At 43.1% G+C, this 22,549-nt stretch overlaps 1 protein-coding gene across 3 annotated transcripts in view; it reads right to left on the bottom strand.

The window, feature by feature from the left end:
• Positions 1–1,011: 1,011 nt before the first annotated feature.
• stox2b (storkhead box 2b) overlaps positions 1,012–22,549 on the bottom strand; it is a 53,190-nt gene continuing 31,652 nt past the window's right edge. For all 3 annotated transcript variants that reach the window (XM_085467659.1, XM_085467679.1, XM_085467669.1), the window contains 2 exons: positions 10,677–13,065; positions 1,012–4,595 (listed from right to left, as the gene is read on the bottom strand). In XM_085467659.1, the coding sequence (XP_085323785.1) occupies positions 4,391–4,595; positions 10,677–13,065 (2,594 nt within the window). In that variant the 3' untranslated portion in view covers positions 1,012–4,390. The remainder of the gene's footprint in view (positions 4,596–10,676; positions 13,066–22,549) is intronic.

Here is a 22,549-nt window from a genome sequence, read left to right as displayed (position 1 = left end):
CCAACCTCTTTGTGTCTGTGTGTACGTGCACACCCCTAAAAGTGCACCCTGAGGCTGGAGACCAAAAATTCACACAAAGGTGAGGACACTTGTCTAGATAACACCAGGTAGTACGGTAACTTGTGTTGTAAGAACAGGTGCACCCCCACAACGCTCACCAAAATCATCAGTAAAACCAAGAAGCTCCAGACTGGTCACAGCTGATAGCAAAGAGTAAGAAGAAACCTGCACTGCACAGATGTTTAAAGCCCCCACAGAGATCTAGTATAAGTCAACCAGAAGAGCCCACCACACCGCAGAAGCTGAGGGACACCGAACAGACCTGAAACCCAAGCAGAGCACTGGCCAACGCAACCCAGGTGCCATGCCCACTCCCAAAGGTGCAAGACAGCCATCCCCAAAGGAGCCTACCTGAGTCCCAGTCTCCGGGAACAGAGCGGCACCCATCCCAACCCAGAGAGCGGGGCGAAGAGACAGAGTACCAGGCCGGCAGGGAGGACCCGGGCCTGCACCACACAGGACAGCACAATGTATACAGATTAAGGAAAAGAGAAGGTGGCTCCAGGACCCATCAGCTCTGTGGCCCACTGCTGTGGAGCAGTGCATCAGCCTAGACCGACAGAAGCATAGCTAGTGGAGGATAGTCCAGCCAAAAAGTAACAAATGCATGAACTCGTTTTTCAGCATCACTCTGAGACAGGATGCAATACTGCAATTCTTTGTTGAACCCTTTGAATTAAAGCTTCGGTTACATATTGGTGTTTGCTGGTGGAGGCAAAACGACAACATATTCATGGAAACCAAAGATATGATGCAGACTAATGACACGTATTTGTTTCATCCACACTGAATATCAAAAGAAATGCTTTTAAAATGTATCAAGCAGTAAAATCACTCGAGTGGCAGATCACACACATGCAGCCGTTTCATCTGCAGGAGCCCTTCTTCTGCTGCAGGTCTGGCAGCATCGCTTTAAAGAAGGCTGCAGTAATGAATGAAAAGACAGCGATGTAACCAAACATTGTTATTTTATTATCATAAAAAGTAACACAATCCCCATTAGGCATTACATACACTACAACAACAGTAACACCAGTACGACACATCAAAGGGACTTTTGGATATTATAGACATTTTTAAAAATCCCTCCTTTTTATTATTTAAATTGTTTTGACTAGTTATAACAGATGAACATAATTTACAGGTATGACATATTGTCACCATTAGAAACATTGTTATTGTTGAGAATCTCCAGTCTTAAAAACAACCGCTAATGTTGAGGGAAGACATTTCATGGACTGTCACTGTAGAAACAGGGATTGTGCTGGAGAAGGGTTGATGTAAGGCCACTGGGCCAGGCGACAATGTGGAGGCTCGGGGTAGGGAGCAGTGCAAACATTAGAGATGAGAGACACGTGTTCCAGCAGGCACACAAAGCCCCATTTCACTGGTGGAACAAAGAAGGACCCCGCTGCTGTGGAACAAGAGCTAAAAACCTTCAAACGTGGTAAAAGAGATGCAGAGATTCATTTCTACTATTGAGGCTTCAACCTAGCTGTGACAGTAAGCCTAAGGTTTCTGTATCTGCAGGGACAGGACTCACTCTCAGTGGTGAAGGTGGAGCAGTGATATCGGGACTTATTCTCATCTTTCTATAGTCTTACAACGTGGGTACAAATGGCACAAACAACCTATGTGTAAAAGTATAATTGGGACTAAAATCCTAGTGTAAAGGTAGTAAGAAAAACTACCTACTCTAGGGAAAGAGCAGAGACGAGAACCTTATTACAGAGATAAAGGATGTTTCGCAGATTTGTTGAATAAAGGTGACTAAAACTGGTAAAAGTGGTAGAAACCTTCAGGCATGATTGACTAAGGGCTACAATTCTAGAATACTTAACATTGAACACTCTGTTCCAGAGAACAGAACATCCCTGAGGGATACAACCCAAGAACTGCAGGGGACCCGATGTAGAACAACACAGGGGAAAATGCAAAGACCAACAAATGACGTCAGTTACACAACAAGTGAAATGTGGATGTGAAATTGTTTTTTAATGAGAACTTTTCTGAAAGTCAGCACTGGATGGAGTAAAGGAAAAGAACAGTGACGTCGACACTTTGATATGTAGTGTGATAGTATATTTATGGTGCCCTCTAAAAGTCAACTGGAATCCAACACGAGCAGCTTTTACTCCACACTGTTCATGTGTCAGTTGAATATGCCGTATATACACAGACGGTAGGGTGAAATATCACTGTACCGTTAACCTACTCTTGGAGAGCACTGAATACATGTGTTTGTAAGACATTCGCAGGCTAGAGGCTAATGACAGTGATGTTTCAGACTGTCTTTCGCTTCTATGGAGGTAGTTGGTATAAGTAGAGAGAAACTTACCGGATGGCAACAGTGAAACAGAAAAAGGGATGAGAGGAAATCACTGCTAAAACACTACAGAGGTTGTGGAACCCAATTTCAAGCATGATTTATAACAATTTTCAAATGTAGCTTTTAGTTCACACATCACTGTGACGTAGTCAGGTGCTCCACCTGCCAGTCAGTCTGGACTCTGTGCTGCTGGCCAGTAAACGGGAGAATGGTCAGTGCCAGAGATATGCAAGCACAGCAGCCGTATGATACTATAATCTCACCATATTGTCTTCATTTTTAATTATAGTCTCGCTGACCACAAAACATCTTAGCACCAGGAGTGAAGAGCTCAAGGTTTTGATTCAAGCCGTTTGAAGACAAACTGAAGTATTTATAAACTTGATAAAAATATAAATCGGCGAAAAAGCTGTGCAAAAATACTAAAAATGTCAAATCCCTGTCTTTTTCTCTGTGTGTGTATACCAGACTGGATGCTTTGTTTGTTAGAGCTTGCATTCTGTGTTGGACTCTAAGTCACTACAAGTGCAACTGCAATGTTGTACATGGCACATTAACATGTAGCACAGACTTTGCTGTTCTCACACAAGGATTTATAACGTGAACTCTCATGCACTTCCTGTCTCTGGAACGTGGGCGGTTATTTTAGTAAACAAGTAAACGTTGACCCCTCATGTCCACTGATTAAAGCCGTTTCACATCGAGGAGTCTAAATTTTGTTGTTTGATTCACTTGTTCAGAGTTTTTTCCTTTATTGTGTTGTCTTGTCGAGGTAGTATTTCCAACAACGCGCTGCTTATAGTCTCCAGATTGTTGGTGGTGGTTACTGTGACTAGAATGACGATATCTGTATTATAGGAGGAAAGACGAGCAGTGAAATAAGCCGTAATAACGCCTGTAGAGCCTCAACAGCGTCTAAAACTCATCTAATAAATACGTCCAGAACCTGAATGAAATGAATCTCAACAAGAAAAGCGACTCAGGATACCAAGAAATATTTCATGTTACCTACACACATAATATACTACACAAATGTAGCTGTCGGTGTAGAGTATTGTAATGTATAGATTTATAATGTAAATCTGATCACTGATTTTGGGGGTTTTTCCTCTATGAGACTGGACAAGGGACTCTATGTCCACTGGACTAATAAGACAGTTTTTGGATGGACTGTAGCCAATGGACATGAAGGGTAACAAAAAGAACAAAAGGTAAAAGTCTGTAATCATCAATCTCATCTCTGGACCTGCAGCCGTCCATGTTTAACTGCTGCCTGCACAGAAACCGCCAACAGTGTCGGGGAGTTCAGATGGGCACCATAGACATAAGAAATGCTTCCATACATTCTACAGAAATGTTCTCGTATAAAACAAAACAACTGTCCTTTATAACCACTTCACATGTGTTGTTATGTTTTGGAGTGATGATAAAGGTTTTTATTGCCATTTTCTGTGGCACTGCACCTTAAAGGGTGTTGCCATTGGCAAATGTTATTTGAGGGCAAACAGAGACAAGTAATGAGTAAGAATTGGTTAGTGAAACTCTGGGAACCCCTTATAGGTCAGGAGGACTGATGCTTCTCAGGGTGTAATACCAGTTGACACCACAGGAGGGGGTTAAGTAATCTTAAGCAGCTGAATGGGCGTGAAAATAACATAACCTGAGATTACAGATTATCCAAGCATTCAGTCACTCGCTCAGTCACTCACTCACTCGAACCCACACGTATGAAAAACACAAAAGCTGTAGTGTGTAAACTAGAGGCTAGAGAATGACAGTGTGCAATATCCTGGTGTGTGTAGTTCTGTGTGAACGAGCTGCTTCCTGGGGATCTAACTTCCTGTCTGTCCATCCATATGTGTGTTAGCAGGTATAATCACAAAGGACCTGTCACAGCTGCACTGCCAGTCAGTCTGTCAGCTTTCACTGTAACAGTCCATGCAGACTGATTTTCTGACCAGTCCACTGGCTCTGTGTTCTGCCCAGCCCTTAGTTCTGACCCTAGACGCTGGTGATTGACGCAAGGCAGGCACTGGGCTTCTGGAGTTTTTCTGGTTGGGTGCCAGCAGGTTCCGGAATGGCACGGAAGGAGAAAGGAGGACCGTTTCCAGTGGTGATGTTGAGGTGGCCTGGGCTCAAGGCCAGATTCTGCCGTCGGTTACTCTCCACTATTGAAGAGGTGTTAGATGCTAAGCTCTCTCTCGTTCTGCAGAGTGACAGAGACACAATTAGAAATAACACAACCATAAGAGAAGGTTCTTCAAGCTGACATTGGTGTGTGTGTGTGTACATATATATACATACACATGTGTTTGTGTATATAAACTACCAGTCAAACGTCTGAGAACAGTTATACAGTTATTTGTTGCAGTCGTTCAAGTCCAGTGAACAGCTTGAAATGGTACAAAGGTAAGTGTTGAACTGCCAGCAGTTTAAAACAAAGGTAAGGTCACCAAAACTGTAAAATAATGTACATTTCACAATTATACAAAAAGGCCTTTTTCAGGGACAACACGGGTAAACATTTTAAATCTGTTCTGCAGCAACGGAGGCTGATCAGCCTTGAAAGCTGCTGCTGTTACTTCCTACATGCACCGAGTTGGTCAGGGCTTCATCCTACAGCAGGATAAAGACCCCACACAGTCCAAGCTGTGGCAGAACCACCTCAGGAACAAAGAACAAGATGAGCTTGGAAACATGGAGGTCCGGCACAGTCTCCAGACCTAAACCCATCGAGCTGGTTTGAACTGGACAGAAGAGCGAAAGCAAAGCAGCTACAAGGTCCACATTCATGGGAACATCTGCTCCAGATGTGGGAGAAGATTTGATTCGTGTTGTAGAAAGAAGCCACGGCTGTGTTCAGCTGTTATATCACAGGGGGCGACTTTGATGAGTCAGAATATATTTGGTCTATAAACTGATTTTGATAGTTTTTTCACTCTAACTTCTTATTTGTCCTATGCTTTCATTTCAAAATGCAATGAGACATTAAACTGTATGATTTTCAATAAAAACTGGAAAAACTTTTGATTGGTATATATAGTAGCTGTTATTGTCATTATTATTATCTGCTAAACTGATATAACACTATAGCTACCTCAAATCTCACCTTCTATTGCACATCGCTTTTTGTCTAATTTTATTATTGTTATTATTACTATTATATTTATTATTGTGACCAATTTCATTCTTCATTTCAGAATCACTCAGAATCAGAATCCTGTGGTGACAGCCGACACAGTACAGACAGTAACTGACTAAACTAAATGAAATAACACATCACAGAGTTACATTTACAAAGGTATTGGCCTCTTTCCTATTTTTTGTATGTTTTTCACATTTAAATATTTCTTAAATGTTTCTTAAACTTAAATTTAAACATTAGACAAAGATAACAAGTTAACACAAAATGCAGTTTCTAAATAAAGGTTTTTATCATTAAGGGGAAAAATTGAGTCCTACATGGCCCCGTGTGAAAAATACAAAGAGCTCAAATATAAATATCGCACAAACACAAAGTATCAGAATGAAAGACTTGTTGTGCAACCTGAATGATCTGAAGGATGACTTGTAGAGGCTCCCACAGGCTGGCTGGGATGGGCAAAGGAGACTCACTAAAGCTTTGTGTTTGCAGTGATCCAGAGTAGGATGGCACGGTTGGCTCCTTCAACTTGAATGGGCTCAGAAAAAACTGACCCCCTCCTCAGAGGCTGGAAGCATTTTGTTTTTCTAATGGAGGCTAAATCCTTGTGTTCAGCTTCCTCCTATAAAATGTTTGCAATTTTACTTAAAAAAGAATAAAATAAGACTTAAATATGTTTACCCAACATGAAGAAGCATGCTACGCTCACTAGTGTCCACAGTGATTGATGCTCTACCAGGTGCACACGGACCAGACCATCAACAAGAAGCTCAGTGAGAAGGCAACAATTGTTGTGCAGTTATTAAGAAATGAAAGAAATATTAAATTCCTATAAATCACCTTCTGTCTTGAATTCCATCCTATGAGGTAATTATGTTCAAAACAAACTTTATTTTCTAGTAAGAATGTACTGACTTTACTCACATATGTAGCACATATGTAAATCTATTGTCTGTTGCTACGTTGCTGACGGGGCCTCCACACCTAAACAGGAAAATGAGTCATTGCTGTTGTGAGCTCCAGTCAATATTACAGGCTGTGGTCAGCTGACCTGTGGTGCTGCTCCGACGTGCTCTTTGTGGATTTACACAACTAGATGTAAGCAGATGTTTCACGGGCTGTCTTAATACCAGATGGTAAATGAAACTAAGCGTTATCAGCCTTGCACGTGTCCTGTCTACAGGAAGCGGTGTCTGAAAAGGGCTGGGAAAATCATCAGAGACCCCAGTCACCCATCACATGGACTCTTCACCCTCCTGCCCTCTGGGAGGCGCCACAGGAGCCTCCGGACTAAGACCACCAGGTACCGGAACAGCTTCTTCCCCACAGCTGTCAGACTCCTGAACTCTGCCTCCTGACATCTGACCCACGTTAACACATGGACTGAACATACACACACCCACAATGGACAACTGTACCCTCAAACACAATAATAACATGGACTGAACCACCACTCACAACCACCAGCACTTTATATAGCCTCTGTAGAAACTATCTACACCCTCACTTATCTTAACTGCACTACTGTATAGCTCTGTGTAAATAATCATTCTGTACATTCGATAATCTTTAATCCTACAACTGTTTACAACTTGCATAGTTCCCATTTCTGTATAGCTGTATATCTCAGATTCTGTAAAGTTATTTATTTCATATTCTGTATAGTTTTTCATATTTATATCCTGTTCATATCCTGTACATAGCTTGTACTCACTACAGCCTGTACATACTTATAGTTATAGAATATTCACAACATACTTCATACCGTGTACATTATAACATACCATAATAGACCCATTTCTGTAATATACTCACATATCTATATTATTGCTAATATATATTGTAATATATCTATATCACTAAAGCACTTCTGGATGGATGCAAACTGCATTTCGTTGCCCTGTACCTGTGCATGTGCAATGACAATAAAGTTGAATTCTATTCTATTCTATTCTTATCTTTCTCCATCTCTGAGTTGGCTCTCGTTCTTTTGTCTCATTGGGGAAGCTAGCAGCTGTACTTTTTACTAGCAACAAGCTGCACACAGTTTGTATGCTTGCTGATATTTGTTGATCTGATAAAAACGTTGCATTTAAATTACCCGCAACTTAAAAATCAGAACTCCATCTTTGAGCGCTCCTCGTCTGTCGGGCTAGCTAGATGCTGAAGTATCGTGACCACAGCTTCTGGACATCCGCACTAATTCCAGTGTTGACAAGACCAAAAGATAAACCACTGGCCCACTTTTAACTTGTAATAAATGATGCATAAATGACATCGTTTTGTCTCTCTCGTCTCTGTGTGTGCAATAGCCCCATGGTGGCAGATACATCATTTGGATCGACTCTCATGTGCTACTGTTTAGACTCTAATGGTTCTAATGTTTGAAGCAGTGCACTGACAGGAAGCACAACTCCCCTCTTAAATCAAAATGTAAGGAGTCCATGTACAAAGCTGTCAGAGAAATAAATACTCAGCTAAAGTACAGATACCAGAAAACTGTACTTAAGTACAATTAAGAAGTACTTCAGTACTTCACACCTCTCAATGACTTTTTAAACAGTTCATACAGTATCACAGTCAATCGTGTTGACTAATGTATGGAGATCTGCCACTATCAGAGCAGTGATAATGTAACTGTAGGATCAAACCCTCGGTCCTATGAAATGCAGTTATCACATCAACCTTTTTTACTTAATAAAGTCTGAGTGGTCAAAGCTGTCATTGTGAGTATCATCAGCATGCAGTATCAAAAAGCTGCTGTCAGGGTTTAGCAAAGAGCTGAGGTGCCAGCTTTGTGGCTGTAAGCTCTCAGTTAAATTAGCATGATGATGCATTTACAAAAGCTGAAGAGGGTGAAAGAAATCTTTGGTGACCTAACAGTGCGCTGGTTCATGTACAAATATGTAGTCAGTTTACTCCAAGGGCAGCTTGTGAGTGTCAAACATTAGAGTGCGAAGGAGTAACTGTGCTAACAAAAGGAATACAGTGTAAGCAGAGGTTTTACACTCTGTACTGTTGCAGTTAAGGAAAATGAAAACAAGTCACTTCACTATAAAACTGGACTCGCCTGTTAGAAGTGTTTGGTAACTATGTGAGGTCTTTGGCACTGAAACTCAGGAGCACCGTTACAAACTGTTCCACCTTAAACATCAGAAATCTGTGTGTAACAGCTGACCTGTCTGTGTGTGTGTGTCTTTGTGTGCGTCTGTGTTGATAAAAGAACATGTTAATGATGTATCTCTGTACAGCTCTTAAACTTTTCATTAAAGTTGAGCACGACTTGGTTTCAATGAAACAATAAAAATGTCCCAAACTTACACAAATCACATTTTTATGATTGATTTAAATATTCTCCGAAGGGAAACTCCTAAAAGTAAATAAAGTGCCTTGAGGCCAGCCAACACAATAACTGCATCCACACCTTTCAGTTCCAAACAACTACTGGCCCTCTTTATGAAAGCCTGACAGAAGCTTTTTAACGTAAAAAGCCTGTTTTGCTGTGGTGCAGAGCGTTAGTAAATCTGGCCCTTGGACGTAGCTATTTTTTGCAGTTGACCTCATTACATATTTATTTGTAGGAACTTCTCTTTCAGTGCCATGGGGGGACCATAACAGAAGATGCATGCAGGCAATCAAGATAGTTTTTAAAGTGAGCCAGTGGATTAGTAGTGGATGTTTAACACAGTGAGAAATGAGTCCATAATGCACACGAGCAGCCCCACAGCTCAGCACCACACGTGCAGTCTCTGAGATCTGTGATATACATCATTCAGCCTGGTGTCAAAATGTCTTATACACTGTTATAGTCAGACATTCATTTCATACTGACTTTATTAGATACCTCAGCAGGTCAAACACACAGTAGGTCTGTACCTTTGATTTGTCAGACTTTCACTGGATGACCTCCATAACACAAACCAAAAGGAATATCCATCCCCAGCAGGTATCCACTACACTATGGTGTCCCACTCCAGATGATCTAATAACAATGCAATTGATAAATGCAGTATAAGAGCAGCTTTTACATATGTGTCTCAAGGTCAATTCACATCAGTTAGAGGGAATTAAAGGGTAGGGCTGTGCGATATGACCAGAATCTCATCTCCCGATATAAGACATCTATCGTCCGATAACAATATAAATCACACAAATGTAACATTTTCTGTAAACTCTGTGAATCTCCACTTGTGTGAAGTGTTTCCAGCTGTGCGTCATGTAGCTGGAGTCGAGTGTTTTAACCGATGCATGAAACGACACATTTTTAGACACAAGTTGTAACGGCGCCGTTTTCTTTGTGAGTATTTATTACACGGCGTGCTGCGGGGAAAAGCCTGTTCTAACGTTTGAGTCTAAGGTTTATTTTTTAGCACCTGGCGGCTCTTTTTGCTTCTCATCTGTAAATAATCTGCTCTTTCACGTGATTCAGTTTATTTTGAAAAGTCTCAACAGGATCTTGAGCTTTATTGTGAAAGGTTTATGTGGAACATAAACAAGCGAACACGCGATGCTGTTACCATCGTTGTTGCTAACGACAACGCATAAAAACAGGCGCTTCTGTAGTGTGGTTATATTAAATATAAGAGAAAGAGAGACGTTTAATAAATGAATACAGCCTCTACAGTGACATCAGAACCATGAGAAATATTGCTGTAAACAGTTTATTTTGCGACACCACGAAACAAACGATAGCGTGAAATGAAACGACAGACGTTTTTATATCGTCATCAGATATACATCGTTATATCGAACAGCCCTACTAAAGGGGAATAATCACGTTTAGAATACAAGAATAAGATTTTCTGTTAGGAACTGTTTGGGAACGTGCCCGGATCATGTGTGTGAGCTCTGCATCTGACAGCTTAGGTGGAGCACAGGGCTCATGAAGAAGGTTGCTGCAAACTATCCATACATTTTCCTCCACTTATGGAAGTCAGGAACGTGGTAATTTGAGATTAAATATCACTGATATCATTTATCTACACTTGATAAATGTAAAATGTCTCAATTAGATACTAAATTATAAAGTATATAGATTGACGAACAAAGGCTTAATCTGGGGTTTTATTATTCTGAAGTGCATCCACCCCCCATGTACAGTGTTGGTGTTTATGGCTGTAGTGTGTACAGTATAAATATTCTCACCGTGGGGAATTGAATCCACTGTCAACAGTGACCGAGCTGGAGTCCATACTGTCCAGCCGAGCAGAATGAGCTGACTGCTGGTTCTGACTGGGCTCCGGAAGGTTCTCTTTGACACCTGGGAAGGCAAGCGTTCTTTCAAACCTCCTCTGCAGATCCCTCTCTTTCTCTCTTTCCAGCAGCCATTGCATGGTTCCTGCTCCACCTCCTCCCATGACAGCAATGCTTCCTCCAGGCTTCTCATCCTCTCCTTGACTTTTCGCGCCTCCGTCTTCAAGTTCATCATCATCTGAAACATTGTAGTAGTCAAAGTTTGCATCTGCAGCACTGGATGTGGGTTCAGTCCCTTGTGATGGAGCAGATGATGTTGCCAACAGAGGCTTAGGAGCATCGAAGGCTTCTTGGGAATCAAGAGCATCGCAGGATGATGACAGATTTGAGGAGGCAAGGGCTGTGGGTTTTCTCAGAGAGCTGTAACCTGGCAAAGGCAGGCTAGGTGGAGGTTTGAAGAGCGTATCTTTACTAAAGATCTCCTTTCGTTTCTCCTGATTAGAAGAGGTGCTGTGGGCAGGTCGTCCATTAGAAAGAGGGAGGTCAGGGATAGAGAGGGGTATTGGTGGCAAGCTGCTGCCCTTAGGTCCCACCTTTGTTAAGTCCTCCCTATTTTCTGGTGGATGGGATGTCTGTCTATCAGTCTGCCTGTCAATACTACCTGGTTTTAATCCATCATGGCTGTTTTTGCCCAGAGTTCCCAGAGGAGCTGTTGATGTGAGAATAGCCTCAGAGGATCCAGGGCATTGGAAGTAATCATCGGGAGAGGCAGAGTTAGGCAGTGGTTTTGGTGAATATGCTGGGAGACTATCCCTGCTCTTACTCTTCTCCAAGTTCCTGCTCCCATCCAATCTCAGGGAATCCCCAGGCACCTTAGTGGAAGTGGGTGTGGCACGAGAGTAGTGAGAAGAGCTCTGATTAGCTCGCAGGGTGCCATCATCAGTATAGTAACGGCTCCGGTCATCATAATAATCGGGTGGTCCAATCAGTCCAGCTCCAAGCGAACCTTTAGAGTTGTCCATTGATCGGGAACGTTCCTTGGCCTTGTTGCTGCGTTCATTTCTGGATTTCCTCTCCTGGGTGTGGGAGTGCGAGCGGTGGACCTTAGAATGGTGGGCTGATTTGCCGTGACTTGGCTCAGGGAAAGGCATTTCTGTGCGTCGCTTGGCAAGCTCTCCGGACACATCCCACTCTGGAGTAACGGGCAGGTGTGAGGAGTCAAGAATGTTAGGGTTGCTGTGTGCCAGGTGGAGTCGGGCCCTTTGCCGCTCCATGGCCACTGCCTGTTCCCTTGGTGACCGAGCCAGTGAGCATGAGTAACCTCTATAGTCCCTTTCGGCCAACTCTAAATGGGAACTGTCACTTGGCTCACAGCGAGTAGTCCTTGTCTTACTATGCGAGCGGCTAAGTTTGGTCTGGGACTGCTTTCTGTGTCTACCCCCACTTCTTCTACTTCTGGAGCTGTGATTGGCCGACGATGCTTTGCTCCTCTGAGCACGCTCTTCTTCAAGACGCTTCATGACTGCTGTGTGTCGAGCAAGATTCTCCACTGTGAGGTCAGGATTGATTCTACGGATGATCTCCATCTCTACGTGGCGTGGCAGCTGGCTGGGTACGTCCTCATCCCGTAGCGGCCATTCCTCGGGGGGGAACTGTGCAGAGAAGGTTGCAAGCTGCTTGGCCTTATCTTTCTTAAAACTCAAGCGAAACAACTTCAAACCAAACTTTCGACTTCCTGTAGCACTAGCTCCAGCTTGTTTCTCTATGTCTGCAGTTCCTGCTACCCCTCCTCCTGCTGCGCCCCCACCTCGGTGCTTGTTTAGTGTATCCGTCTTGAATGGGAACCCGAGTGAACTGCGGCTCTTTTCAGTGTTCGCTCCTGCTTGCTGAGGGGGTGTTTGTGGGGAGTGAGGTACCGAGTACGCCTCCCGGTGGTCTTTGGGGGATCGCCGCTGCAGGGTGGTGTGGTGGCTAGGGGGGTCGTCTCCACGATAACTGTTGTTGTAAAAAGAATCCCCACCTCCCCCGCTGTGATTCTGGTTGGACTTTGGGTGTGTTCGCTCTCGCACACCCCCGGAGGTGGAAGGGGTTATGGTGCCAGAGAGAGGGGAGGTGCACTGTGTCTGCTGATGCTGCTGCTGCTGGTTCTGATGTTGGTGTCGGTCAGCAGAACGCTCTTCCAAGTGATACCACTTGGAGCTAGTTCGGATTAGGCTTGGAGTAATGAAATAGGTTTGAGGAGTTACGATAAAATATCCATCAGGTGTCGGGTAGATCTTCCGCTCACGGACCAGCATGTTCAGAGTATGGCGCAAAACCTCCTCCGTTGGTGTAGGTACACCTGACCAAAGACAGAGACATGAAGCAGTAAGTCCACTGGCTCTTTACAAAGACCTCATTTAAACCCGCCCCCTAACATAATTAACTAAAAAACAAACATACAATCCAGGATTTTTATTAATCATACTATGTTTAAAAGCAAAAATTCCCTTGCCACAGAAATGTTATTGTTTGGCCCACACGTGTACACTAAAAGCTCTAAAGATTAGTTCCAGAGTGAAGATTTGAAATAACTTCAACGTCAGTGAGGACAGAAAAGGTTTCATTTTGCAATATCAATATCAAAGGTATGTACCTTTACCCCCTCTTTCAACATCAGCCAGTATTTCTGACTAAAGTAATATTTCTACCTGCTAACCCAGAACAGGTTAGTGGTATAACAGATAACCTGTACCCTGGAGAGGAAATGGCATCTCACTAATTTAGATCTTCATTTAGCCCAGAAAAATGTTTATTGTAAATTGTAAAGCTAGGACATCTTACTATTCATTACTGATTAAAGAAAATAATAACAGCCGCAGGTTTCTTTTCAGTGAGGGAGCCAGTCTGACAAAGAGGAAGAATTCTGTTGTGCCAGGCACTCCTTTAACCTTAAACAGCAATGACTTCATGAATTTCTTTACAAATTTTAACCATTTGAGGAAAAAATTATACATCCAGTACTATTGATCTTTACAGAGACTCTATAGTTAATTTCAGTAATCACTTCCTAAAAAAACCCATCAACATGAAGTCTCAGAAAACTGCTCAAAGAAGACCTACTATTAATAAATGCTTCAATCTTAAATATGATCAAAATGGCACCACATGCCTTTAAGGTGGGAATTCATATCCATATCGCGATATAATCTGAAGCATGTGCAGTAACGATATATATTGCAATATATTCTTTTCTTCTGTATAACGTATTTCGCTACCTTATCGTGGTGGAGGGGTTTGTGTGTCCCAGGGATCACAGGGGCTATGTTGTCTGGGGACTTTTGCCCCCTGGTAGGGTCTCCCATGGCAAATTGGCCCTGGGTGAGGGACCAGACAAAGAGCGATTCATAAGACCCTTATGAAAAGGACACCGAGGGAACAGTTTACCCTGCCCGGGATAGGGTTACCGGGGCCCCGCCCTGGAGCCAGGCCCGGGGAGGGTGCCCGAGGGCGAGCGTCTGGTGGCCGGGCCTTAGTCCATGGTGTCCTGCCGGGCACAGCCCGAAGAGGAGACATGGGCCCATCCTCCCGCAGGCCCACCACCCGCAGGAGGCGCCATAGGGGTCGGGTGCATTGTGTGCCGGGTGGCGGCCAGGCTTAGGCTGCTGCCCCCGCGACCCGGCCCCGGACAAAGCGGATGAAGATGGATGGATGGATGGATTCTTTTCTTCTGTATAACGTATTTCCCACACTATAAGGCACACTTAAAATCCTTTAATTTTCTCAAAAATCGAGATTGTGCCTTATGTATGAATTCTGGTTGTGCTTACTGACCTCGAACTGATTTTGGCTGCAGAAATCTGTTAAAAAATGTTTTAGTACAACTTTGGTTGATAGATTGTCAGAGCATTACGGCTGCCGTAGTGAGGAGCTTCACGGAGTATCTGGGTCCAAAACTCCGTTAACTTCAGGTCCCAAAGTCAAACAAACGCTGAGAGTTAAAAACGGTCTAAATTCTTTCATCTTTAATAAAATCATCAGCGTTGCTGCTTTACCAGGTGAAACTATGAAGTTTAACATCCAGGCATACATGAAAACAGAATTTATTAAATTTAACGGAGTTAGAAGTTACCAGGAAGTTAGCTCGCTAGTTTCCACCTAAAGATGACATACCATGTTCTGACAGAGATTTCTGAGAAAATTAAAACGTACAGCTCTGCTATCACTTCCAACATAAATGAAGACAGAAACTAAACAGCAGTGATGTTTGTAGGGTTACTGAAGTTGGGCTACCTGGTATATAATGTTGTGCTACGTGATTGCTAGCGACACAGCTATGTTAGCATAACATTAGCACAGTGAAGCTGGAGGATGAACGCTAACTTTTTTCCACTCGATAAAAGTTAACGTGAGGGATTCTGGTGGTCAGGGACAAATGCAGTCGCATAGCAGGATGCTGTACACGAGCCAAACTTCAGTCAGGAGAACAACTGAGATTATTCATCCACAATACGAGGTTAGTCATTCATATACTGCAACAACATGGGAACAGAGTAGCTGTGAGAGAATTCAACATTAATGAATCAATGTTACAGAAGTGGAGGAAGCGCAGTTTTTGGCTTTCCCCATATTTCAAAAGTGCTTCATCTTTGCTATGACTGTCGCCCGCCATAATTTGTAGATGATAATGGTTGTAGCCGCTGCGATCAGTGTTGCCAACTCCTCAGTAAGGAAAATCGCTATTGGTTGTCGTAAAAGTCGCTAGAAGTCGCTAAATGACATCATCGCCTAATTTGCATAATTGGTCATGCTAATCTAATTGTAACCTGTGTTGTTAGAGAGAGAAATAACATCGTGGAAGAGACATAAAGTGAGTAAAAAATGTCCTAAATGCAGTTAGAGTTTATTTAGAACTACAAATTAAATTTATTTTAGCAATTATTGTTTTTTTTAATGTCACAATTCCAACCCTGCTCCTTTACTCGGGCTTGGACCGGCAAAAGTGACCCGAAATAGGCGCTCTGGTGGAGTTACTTTGTGTGTGTGTTTATAAGTAGTTTTAAACCTTGTGTTCCATAAGACAGCATAAGAGTAAAAGAAGAACAGACTGCGTTACAGCACCCGCTGCTTGTTGAGAGTAAAAGCGATACGTGCTTTCACGTCTTTTTTAGAGACTTTTTTTAGAAAAAAAGTTGCTAAGGGGTCTGAAAACTCGCTAAATATAGCGACAAAGTCGCTAAGTTGGCAACACTGGCTGCGATGCTTTCGACCAAAACAGGGGCAGCTTGATGACATCATCAACATGCGCTATCGCGATATAGTCAAAATCTCTATCGTTGGCCAAATTTATATCGTTTCTATCGTATATCATTTATATCGCCCACCCCTAGTGGGAATAATTAAACAGCTTGATCCAGCTGTCTGAACTAATTATACGCCAATCTATAAAGTTCCTTTTAACCCAAATGTTCTTGAAAGAGTAGTTGTAAAACAGCTAACTGATCTTCTGTAGAGGAAATGTTTAGTTTAAGGGTTTAAGTTGGGTTTCAGAACTTATCACAGTACAGAATCAGCAGCAAAGATTACAAATCATCTTATGGCCTCTGACAGTGGAAGCAAAGTCACTGCCTTTCTCTAAAACCACCGATGGTTTTAGAGAAAGGCAGTGAAGTAGGCGTCCCTGTCAGCCCTTAGGAATCGAATGCAGTCTTCTACAGATCTACACTCAAGGTTTGCAGGATGATATGCTAACGGCTCTCTACCCTGACAAAACCGCACACAGCCAATCTGGTGTCACATGGCTGCTATGAGTAAACACCATGAGTATTACTTTACCCATTGTAAATAACCAACATCATCATCAGTTTAAGTTTATGGACTGGTAAACAGCACAGGAAAATCTGTTTATTCTTTTTGGGTTACAAAAATGTACCCTGGAGTGAAAAGTGATTCTATTAATCCTCATGGGATTTTCTCTGCAGTTTTTTTTATTGATTTTTCTTCTTTGTTCTACTTTGTTGCTTACTGTTACTTTTTCTTTCCGTAACTAACCCCTCAATCTCCATGTTTCTCTTTTCTTTTTTAGCATCTCCTTCACTCACTCCTCTACCAGTCTGGAGTTATTACTGTCAGTTACATCATAGCAGCTTTTCACTGCATCCAGACTGATGCAATACAAGATAGACTGCATGCACAGAAACAGTGAGTGTTTGTTCAGCCACCTCAATCGTGCTAAGACGATGACCAGGTAGCGAGAGTAATAAGACACAGTGAATCGCTTGAAAAATTTCTTTGTTGAATTAGGAGGGGTTTAGTATGTTATGGTTCAAAGAATAATGTTTCATAATGCATGGTACACAATATGATGAACATTGCTGAAGCAGTGTGGGATCGTCTTGACAGAGAGAACAAAAGGCAGCCAACATTCAAAGAAGAACTTCAATAAGCCCAGAAAACTATTCTTGGAGACTACTTAAAGAAATTACAAGAAAGCTCACCTAACAGAGTTCAGGTGAGGTTGAAGAATAAAGGTGGTCATACCAAATATCAATTTTCAAGCTAATTAGAATTGTTTCACTGCCTTATACACTACCGGTCAAAAGTTTTAGAAAACCCCAATTTTTCCAGTTTTTATTGAAAATTATGCAATTTAGTTCAAGTTCAGTTCAAGTTCAAATTTTATTCGCCACATGCAGTGGCAGGTTACCCAGCAGTGGAATGAACCCGCCCCCCGACCTTACACACACAACACAGACATCATATGGGGATACAAGTCAGAGAACGGTTGCATTACAGAAAAAAACAGTGAAATGTACACTACAATGGGAAAGTACAAGAGGAAAAAAAAGAGACCTCTACTCATGCTGGGCTACAGGAGGACAGCATGAGAACAGGAAACAAAAAACTCCTCTGCACAGAAAGCACATAAATGTCCACAGCACAACATTATGAAGCACGTGACCAGCAACAGAGGTGGGTAGGGGATGAGGCAACACAGCAGCCATCCTGCCACTGCACCGACTCTCCAGCGCGGGCCCAGACCCGCCTCGTGTTCCCAGGATGCAACAAGCATCGAAGGCATTGGAAGGGGAGGGGGGATGAGTGAGTGCTTATCAGTGTAAGTGTATATGTGTGTGCGTGTCCATAGTTCAGACAGTGTCCTTTGCCCTGCCAGGCTAAGCAAACAGACTGTGCTGGACCTCCATGTTTCCAAGCTCACCATCTTGTTCTTTGTTCCTGAGGTGGTTCTGGCACAGCTTGGACTGTTTGGGGTCTTTATCCTGCTGTAGGATGAAGCCCTGACCAACTAGGTCCATACCAGAGGATCCTGCATGGTGCTGCAGAATGCTGTGGTAGCTGTTCTGGTTCAGGGAGCCTTTGATGGTGAAGGAAACTGGACTCACTGACACCTTGACTTTCTTTGCAGGTTCTCTGTAGGACAGACCTACATTTATAAGTGTTATGATGGTCTGTCTCTCCTCCACTGTTAATTGTCTGTTTCTTGCCATTTCTGTAGCAACACTCTACTTTCTGCAGTACGATACTGTTCAACTGATGCTCACGAAGGTATGGTACCACAGTGTGTTCAACACTGCTTTATGCAGACAGAGGGGGCTGGAAGTAATCTAGAAAAGTTGGAACACCTGTAGGAATTAGTAGCACCATCTTTCAAGGCTTAATCAACCTCCATTGCTGCAGAGCAGATTTTAAATTGTTAAGGGGTGTCTGTCATGATCCTGGGTCCTTTTGACCCAGCGTTTTGTGTTTTCTCTTCGCGATTTTGGTTCTGTTCTCTAATTGGTGTTTACCCTGTTCCCCCCCGTGTGTTCCTGTTTTATTGTGAAGGTCTGCGTCTTATGTGAGTGTTTTCAGTTTGCCTCCCTGGTCTCGTCATGTTAATTACTCCCAGCTGTGTCTCCCACCTGTGTGTAATCTCCCTGTGTTCTCTGAGTGTATTTAAGTTGTATTTTCTGTCTTGGTAATCGCTGGTTCGTCTGTGTTGTTTCCCCTCGGTCTCCCTGCGTCTCGCCGTATGTATTTCTCCGGACCTCCCTGCATCCTCATTCTGGTTTGTCTTATTAGTTTACCCAGTTTAGGTTTCCGGTTTCATGTTTTGTCGCCACCGCTGTTTGTACTCACACCCCTGTAAATAAACACTCATCTGCACCAGAGCTGCCGCATTTTGGGTCCTATTTCATATTCCACACGGCTTGCCCCGGCAAACCGTGACAGTGTCGAACTCCAGGCCTCAAGGGCCGGTGTCCTGCAGGTTTTATATCCCACCCTTGGGTAACCTTACCTTTGTTTTAAAACTCTCACAGTTCCCTTTGTATTATTTCAAGCTGTTCATTGGACTTGAACGACTTGAACTGCAATAAATAACTGGAAAAACTGGGCTGTTCTCAAACTTTTGAAAAGTAGCGTATATTGTATTTCCATTAATGTGTGCACATTCAGTCATTTGAGAGTGTCGCAGAATAGAGCTGCTACTCTTGAACATCAAAAGCAGTGAGTTGAGGTGGTTCTGACATCTGACAAGATCCTCCTGGGCGGTTCCAGGCATGTCCTACAGGGAGGAGGCCCTGTGGACCTCTCTGCTGCCCCAGTCACCCAGCCCGGATAAGTGGGAAGAAATACCTGGGTGATGTGTTTCAAAGAATCTTTCAATGAATGAGAATGAGATCTATTCAACTCATTTCAATTCTGTTTAATTTATATAAAGCAAAATCATTAAATAACAGTCACCTCAAGGTGCTTTATATTATAAGGCAAAAACCCAACCATAACCATAATCCAGATGTATAACTGACTGATTATAATCACTGTGGCACATGAGCATTTATTCAGCTTCATTCAATCATTCTGGCTGGTTTGGAGGTGATCAAATGCTCACTACACTCAATGACAACTTCCTGTTGTGTCCACAATTTCGACACTCTGATCTCAGACTGAGGCCGATGTCTAATTGTTCCTGATAAATTAAAGTGATCAGTGCGTTGTAGGAAGATGCAACCAAAAGGCATAAAAAGGTTTTTTATGCCTTTTGGTTGCGTCTTCCTAATTTATCAGGAACAATCAGACATCGGCCTCAGTCTGAACTCGGACTCTTCTTCAGACTGGGCCGACAGCACCCAAGCTGAGATTGTGAGACGCCCGTTATTGTCAGGAACAGCAATCACCTCCATCAGCAAACAGCAGAGAGCACCCTGAGGGCGTCCATATCGTTGCTGTGGACTTTAAATGAGGCATGTTTGAAATGTGTAGAAAATGTGACAGTAACAGTTGTTCCTAACTGAAAACCTTGGATGATGAGTGGAGTGCAGGCTCAGATCAGAACTTGAAACTCGGCCTTCAGGCTGAGGGACAGGTCTCTATACAGCAATGCAAGAGCCAAGAGGAGGGGCACCAAACAGGCCAAGGTGGGAGGCAGGAGGAGGATATAGGGCCTCCTCTACAACAATAACCCCCTCCAGGTGTAGAGAGGGATCCAAGCATTCATCAACTCCAAAGGCCGGAGCCCCCTGACCGCCAAAAGCAGCCTCAAATTCACAGTGGAGCTCAACACCTTCTTTGCTCGATTTGAGACCACCCCTCCCCAGCACCCTCTACCCCCGAATTCCCCACCACCAACCCTCTCCCTCAGGAACATGAGGTCAGGAGGAGACTGAGAGCGATGAACCCGAAGCATCCCAGGGATGGTGGTTAAAGCTTGCGTGGATTAACTGGCAGGGATCCTTACCAGGCTGTTTGATCTCTCCCTGACTCATGCCATGGTCCCCACCTGTCTGAAGGCCTCCACCATCATTCCCATCCCCCAAAACACTGGCATAGACATTGTCAATGACTACATACATTCATAGTCTTCACGCCTATAGTCATTTGAGTGGATAGTGTCTCAGCACATCACCTGCTCCTGGATCAAAAACTTCTTGACAAACCGGCCCCCACATCTACCTCGCACTGTCACTCAGCATCGGATCCCCACAGGGCTCTCAGCCCCCTAGTTTGGTCTCCTACTGCCAGGGTTTTTGGTACACAGGGGCCACAACTGAGAACAGGAAGGCTGCGCAGAGGATAATTAACACTGCCCAAAAAAATCATTGGCTGCCATCGCTAGATCCTCCTGTCTCAGGAAAACCAGGGCCATCACAGGTGACCCACTGCACCCCACCCACCACCTGTTTGAGCCGCTGCCCTCTGGTCAATCAAGTCCCACACCTGAGACTCGCTAACATCTATTCTGTTTTAGCTATTAGCAAACTTACAGATGGAATAGCAAACTTCCTTTAATGTTTAAATCTGAAAGAGGACTGCAGCTATGACAAACCTGGCAACCTCAGCAACCTTTTATTCTAATAGTTAGCAACTTTTCCAGTAGGGGTGGGCGGTATAAACGGTATATGGTAGAAACGATTAAATTTGGCCAACGATAGAGATTCTGACTATACCGCTCTACTGCAATAGAGCATGTTGATGATGTCATCAAGCTGCCCCTGTTTTGGTCAAAAGCATGGCAGCGGCTACAACCATTATCATCTACAAATTATGGCGGGCGACAGTAATAGCAAAGAGATGAAGCACTTTTGAAATATGGGGAAAGCCAAAAACTGCGCTTCCTCCACTTCTGTAACATTGATTCATTAATGTTGAATTCTCTCACAGCTACTCTGTTCCCATGTTGTTGCAGTATATTAATGACTAACCTCGTATTGTGGATGAATGATCTCAGTTGTTCTCCTGACTGAAGTTTGGCTCGTGTACAGCATCCTGCTATGCGATTACATTTGTCCCTGACCACCAGAATCCCTCACGTTAACTTTTATCGAGTGGAAAAAGGTTAGTGTTAATCCTCCAGCTTCACTGTGTTTATGTTATGCTAACATAGCTGTGTCGCTAGCAATCACAAAGCACATCATTATATACCAGCTAGCCCAACTTCAGTAACCCTACAAACGTCATGCTGTTTAGTTTTCTGTCTTCATTTATGTTGGAAGTGATAGCAGAGCTGTACGTTTGAATTTTCTCAGAAATCTCTCAGTCAGAACATGCTACATCATGTTTAGGTGGAAGCTAGCGAGCTAACTTCCTGCTAACTTCTAACTCCGTTAAATTTAATAAATTCTGTCTTCATGGATGCCTGGATGTTAAACTTAATAGTTACACCTGGTAAAGCAGCAACGCTGATCATTTTATTAAAGATGAAAGAATTTAGACAGTTTTTAACTCTCAGTGATGCTGCAGTGTACGTTTGACTTTGGGACCTGACGTAAACGGAGTTTAGGACCCAGATTACTCAGTGAGGCTCTTGACTACAGTAGCCGTGACGCTCCGACAATCCATCAAGCGGTGCGACTTCGTAGCAACCAAAGTCGCACTAAAACATTTTTTGACAGATTTTTGAGCGCCGTGTAGCACATAAAATCGGTTTAAGAAAATTAAAGGATTGTAAGTGTGCCTTATAGTGGGGAAAATACGTTATACAGAAGAAAAGAATATATTGTGATATATATCGTTACTGCATGTGCTTCAAATTATACCGCTATATGGATTTTAGGCCATATCGCCCAGCCCTATTTTCCAGCCTCTATAGTGTTTAAACACATATTTTTAATAGTTATCAGTCTGGTTTTCAAATTTTTTCTAGAACTGCCGACCAAAGCAAAAAAAATGTCACGACACATTAACAATCTGTGTCCCATCTGCAAGGATCCTGTGTCCATCTGTGTGGCCTGGTCCAAAATGCTGGAAACCACTGCTTTAAACCAATCAAGAATAGCCAAGGAGACATCTTGTTGATACATTTGATTAACATCAATGATGAAAACTGGCTTGAGATGATGAGAAAA

This window comes from Copadichromis virginalis, linkage group LG2 (genome assembly GCF_057382275.1).
Source record: "Copadichromis virginalis isolate Kocher_CV1m ecotype Utaka linkage group LG2, C_Virginalis_male_GT1.1, whole genome shotgun sequence".
In the NCBI taxonomy this organism is placed as follows: Eukaryota; Metazoa; Chordata; class Actinopteri; order Cichliformes; family Cichlidae; genus Copadichromis; species Copadichromis virginalis.
The sequence above is the reverse complement of the archived record's forward strand: the minus strand, read 5'-3'. Positions and strand labels throughout refer to the sequence as shown.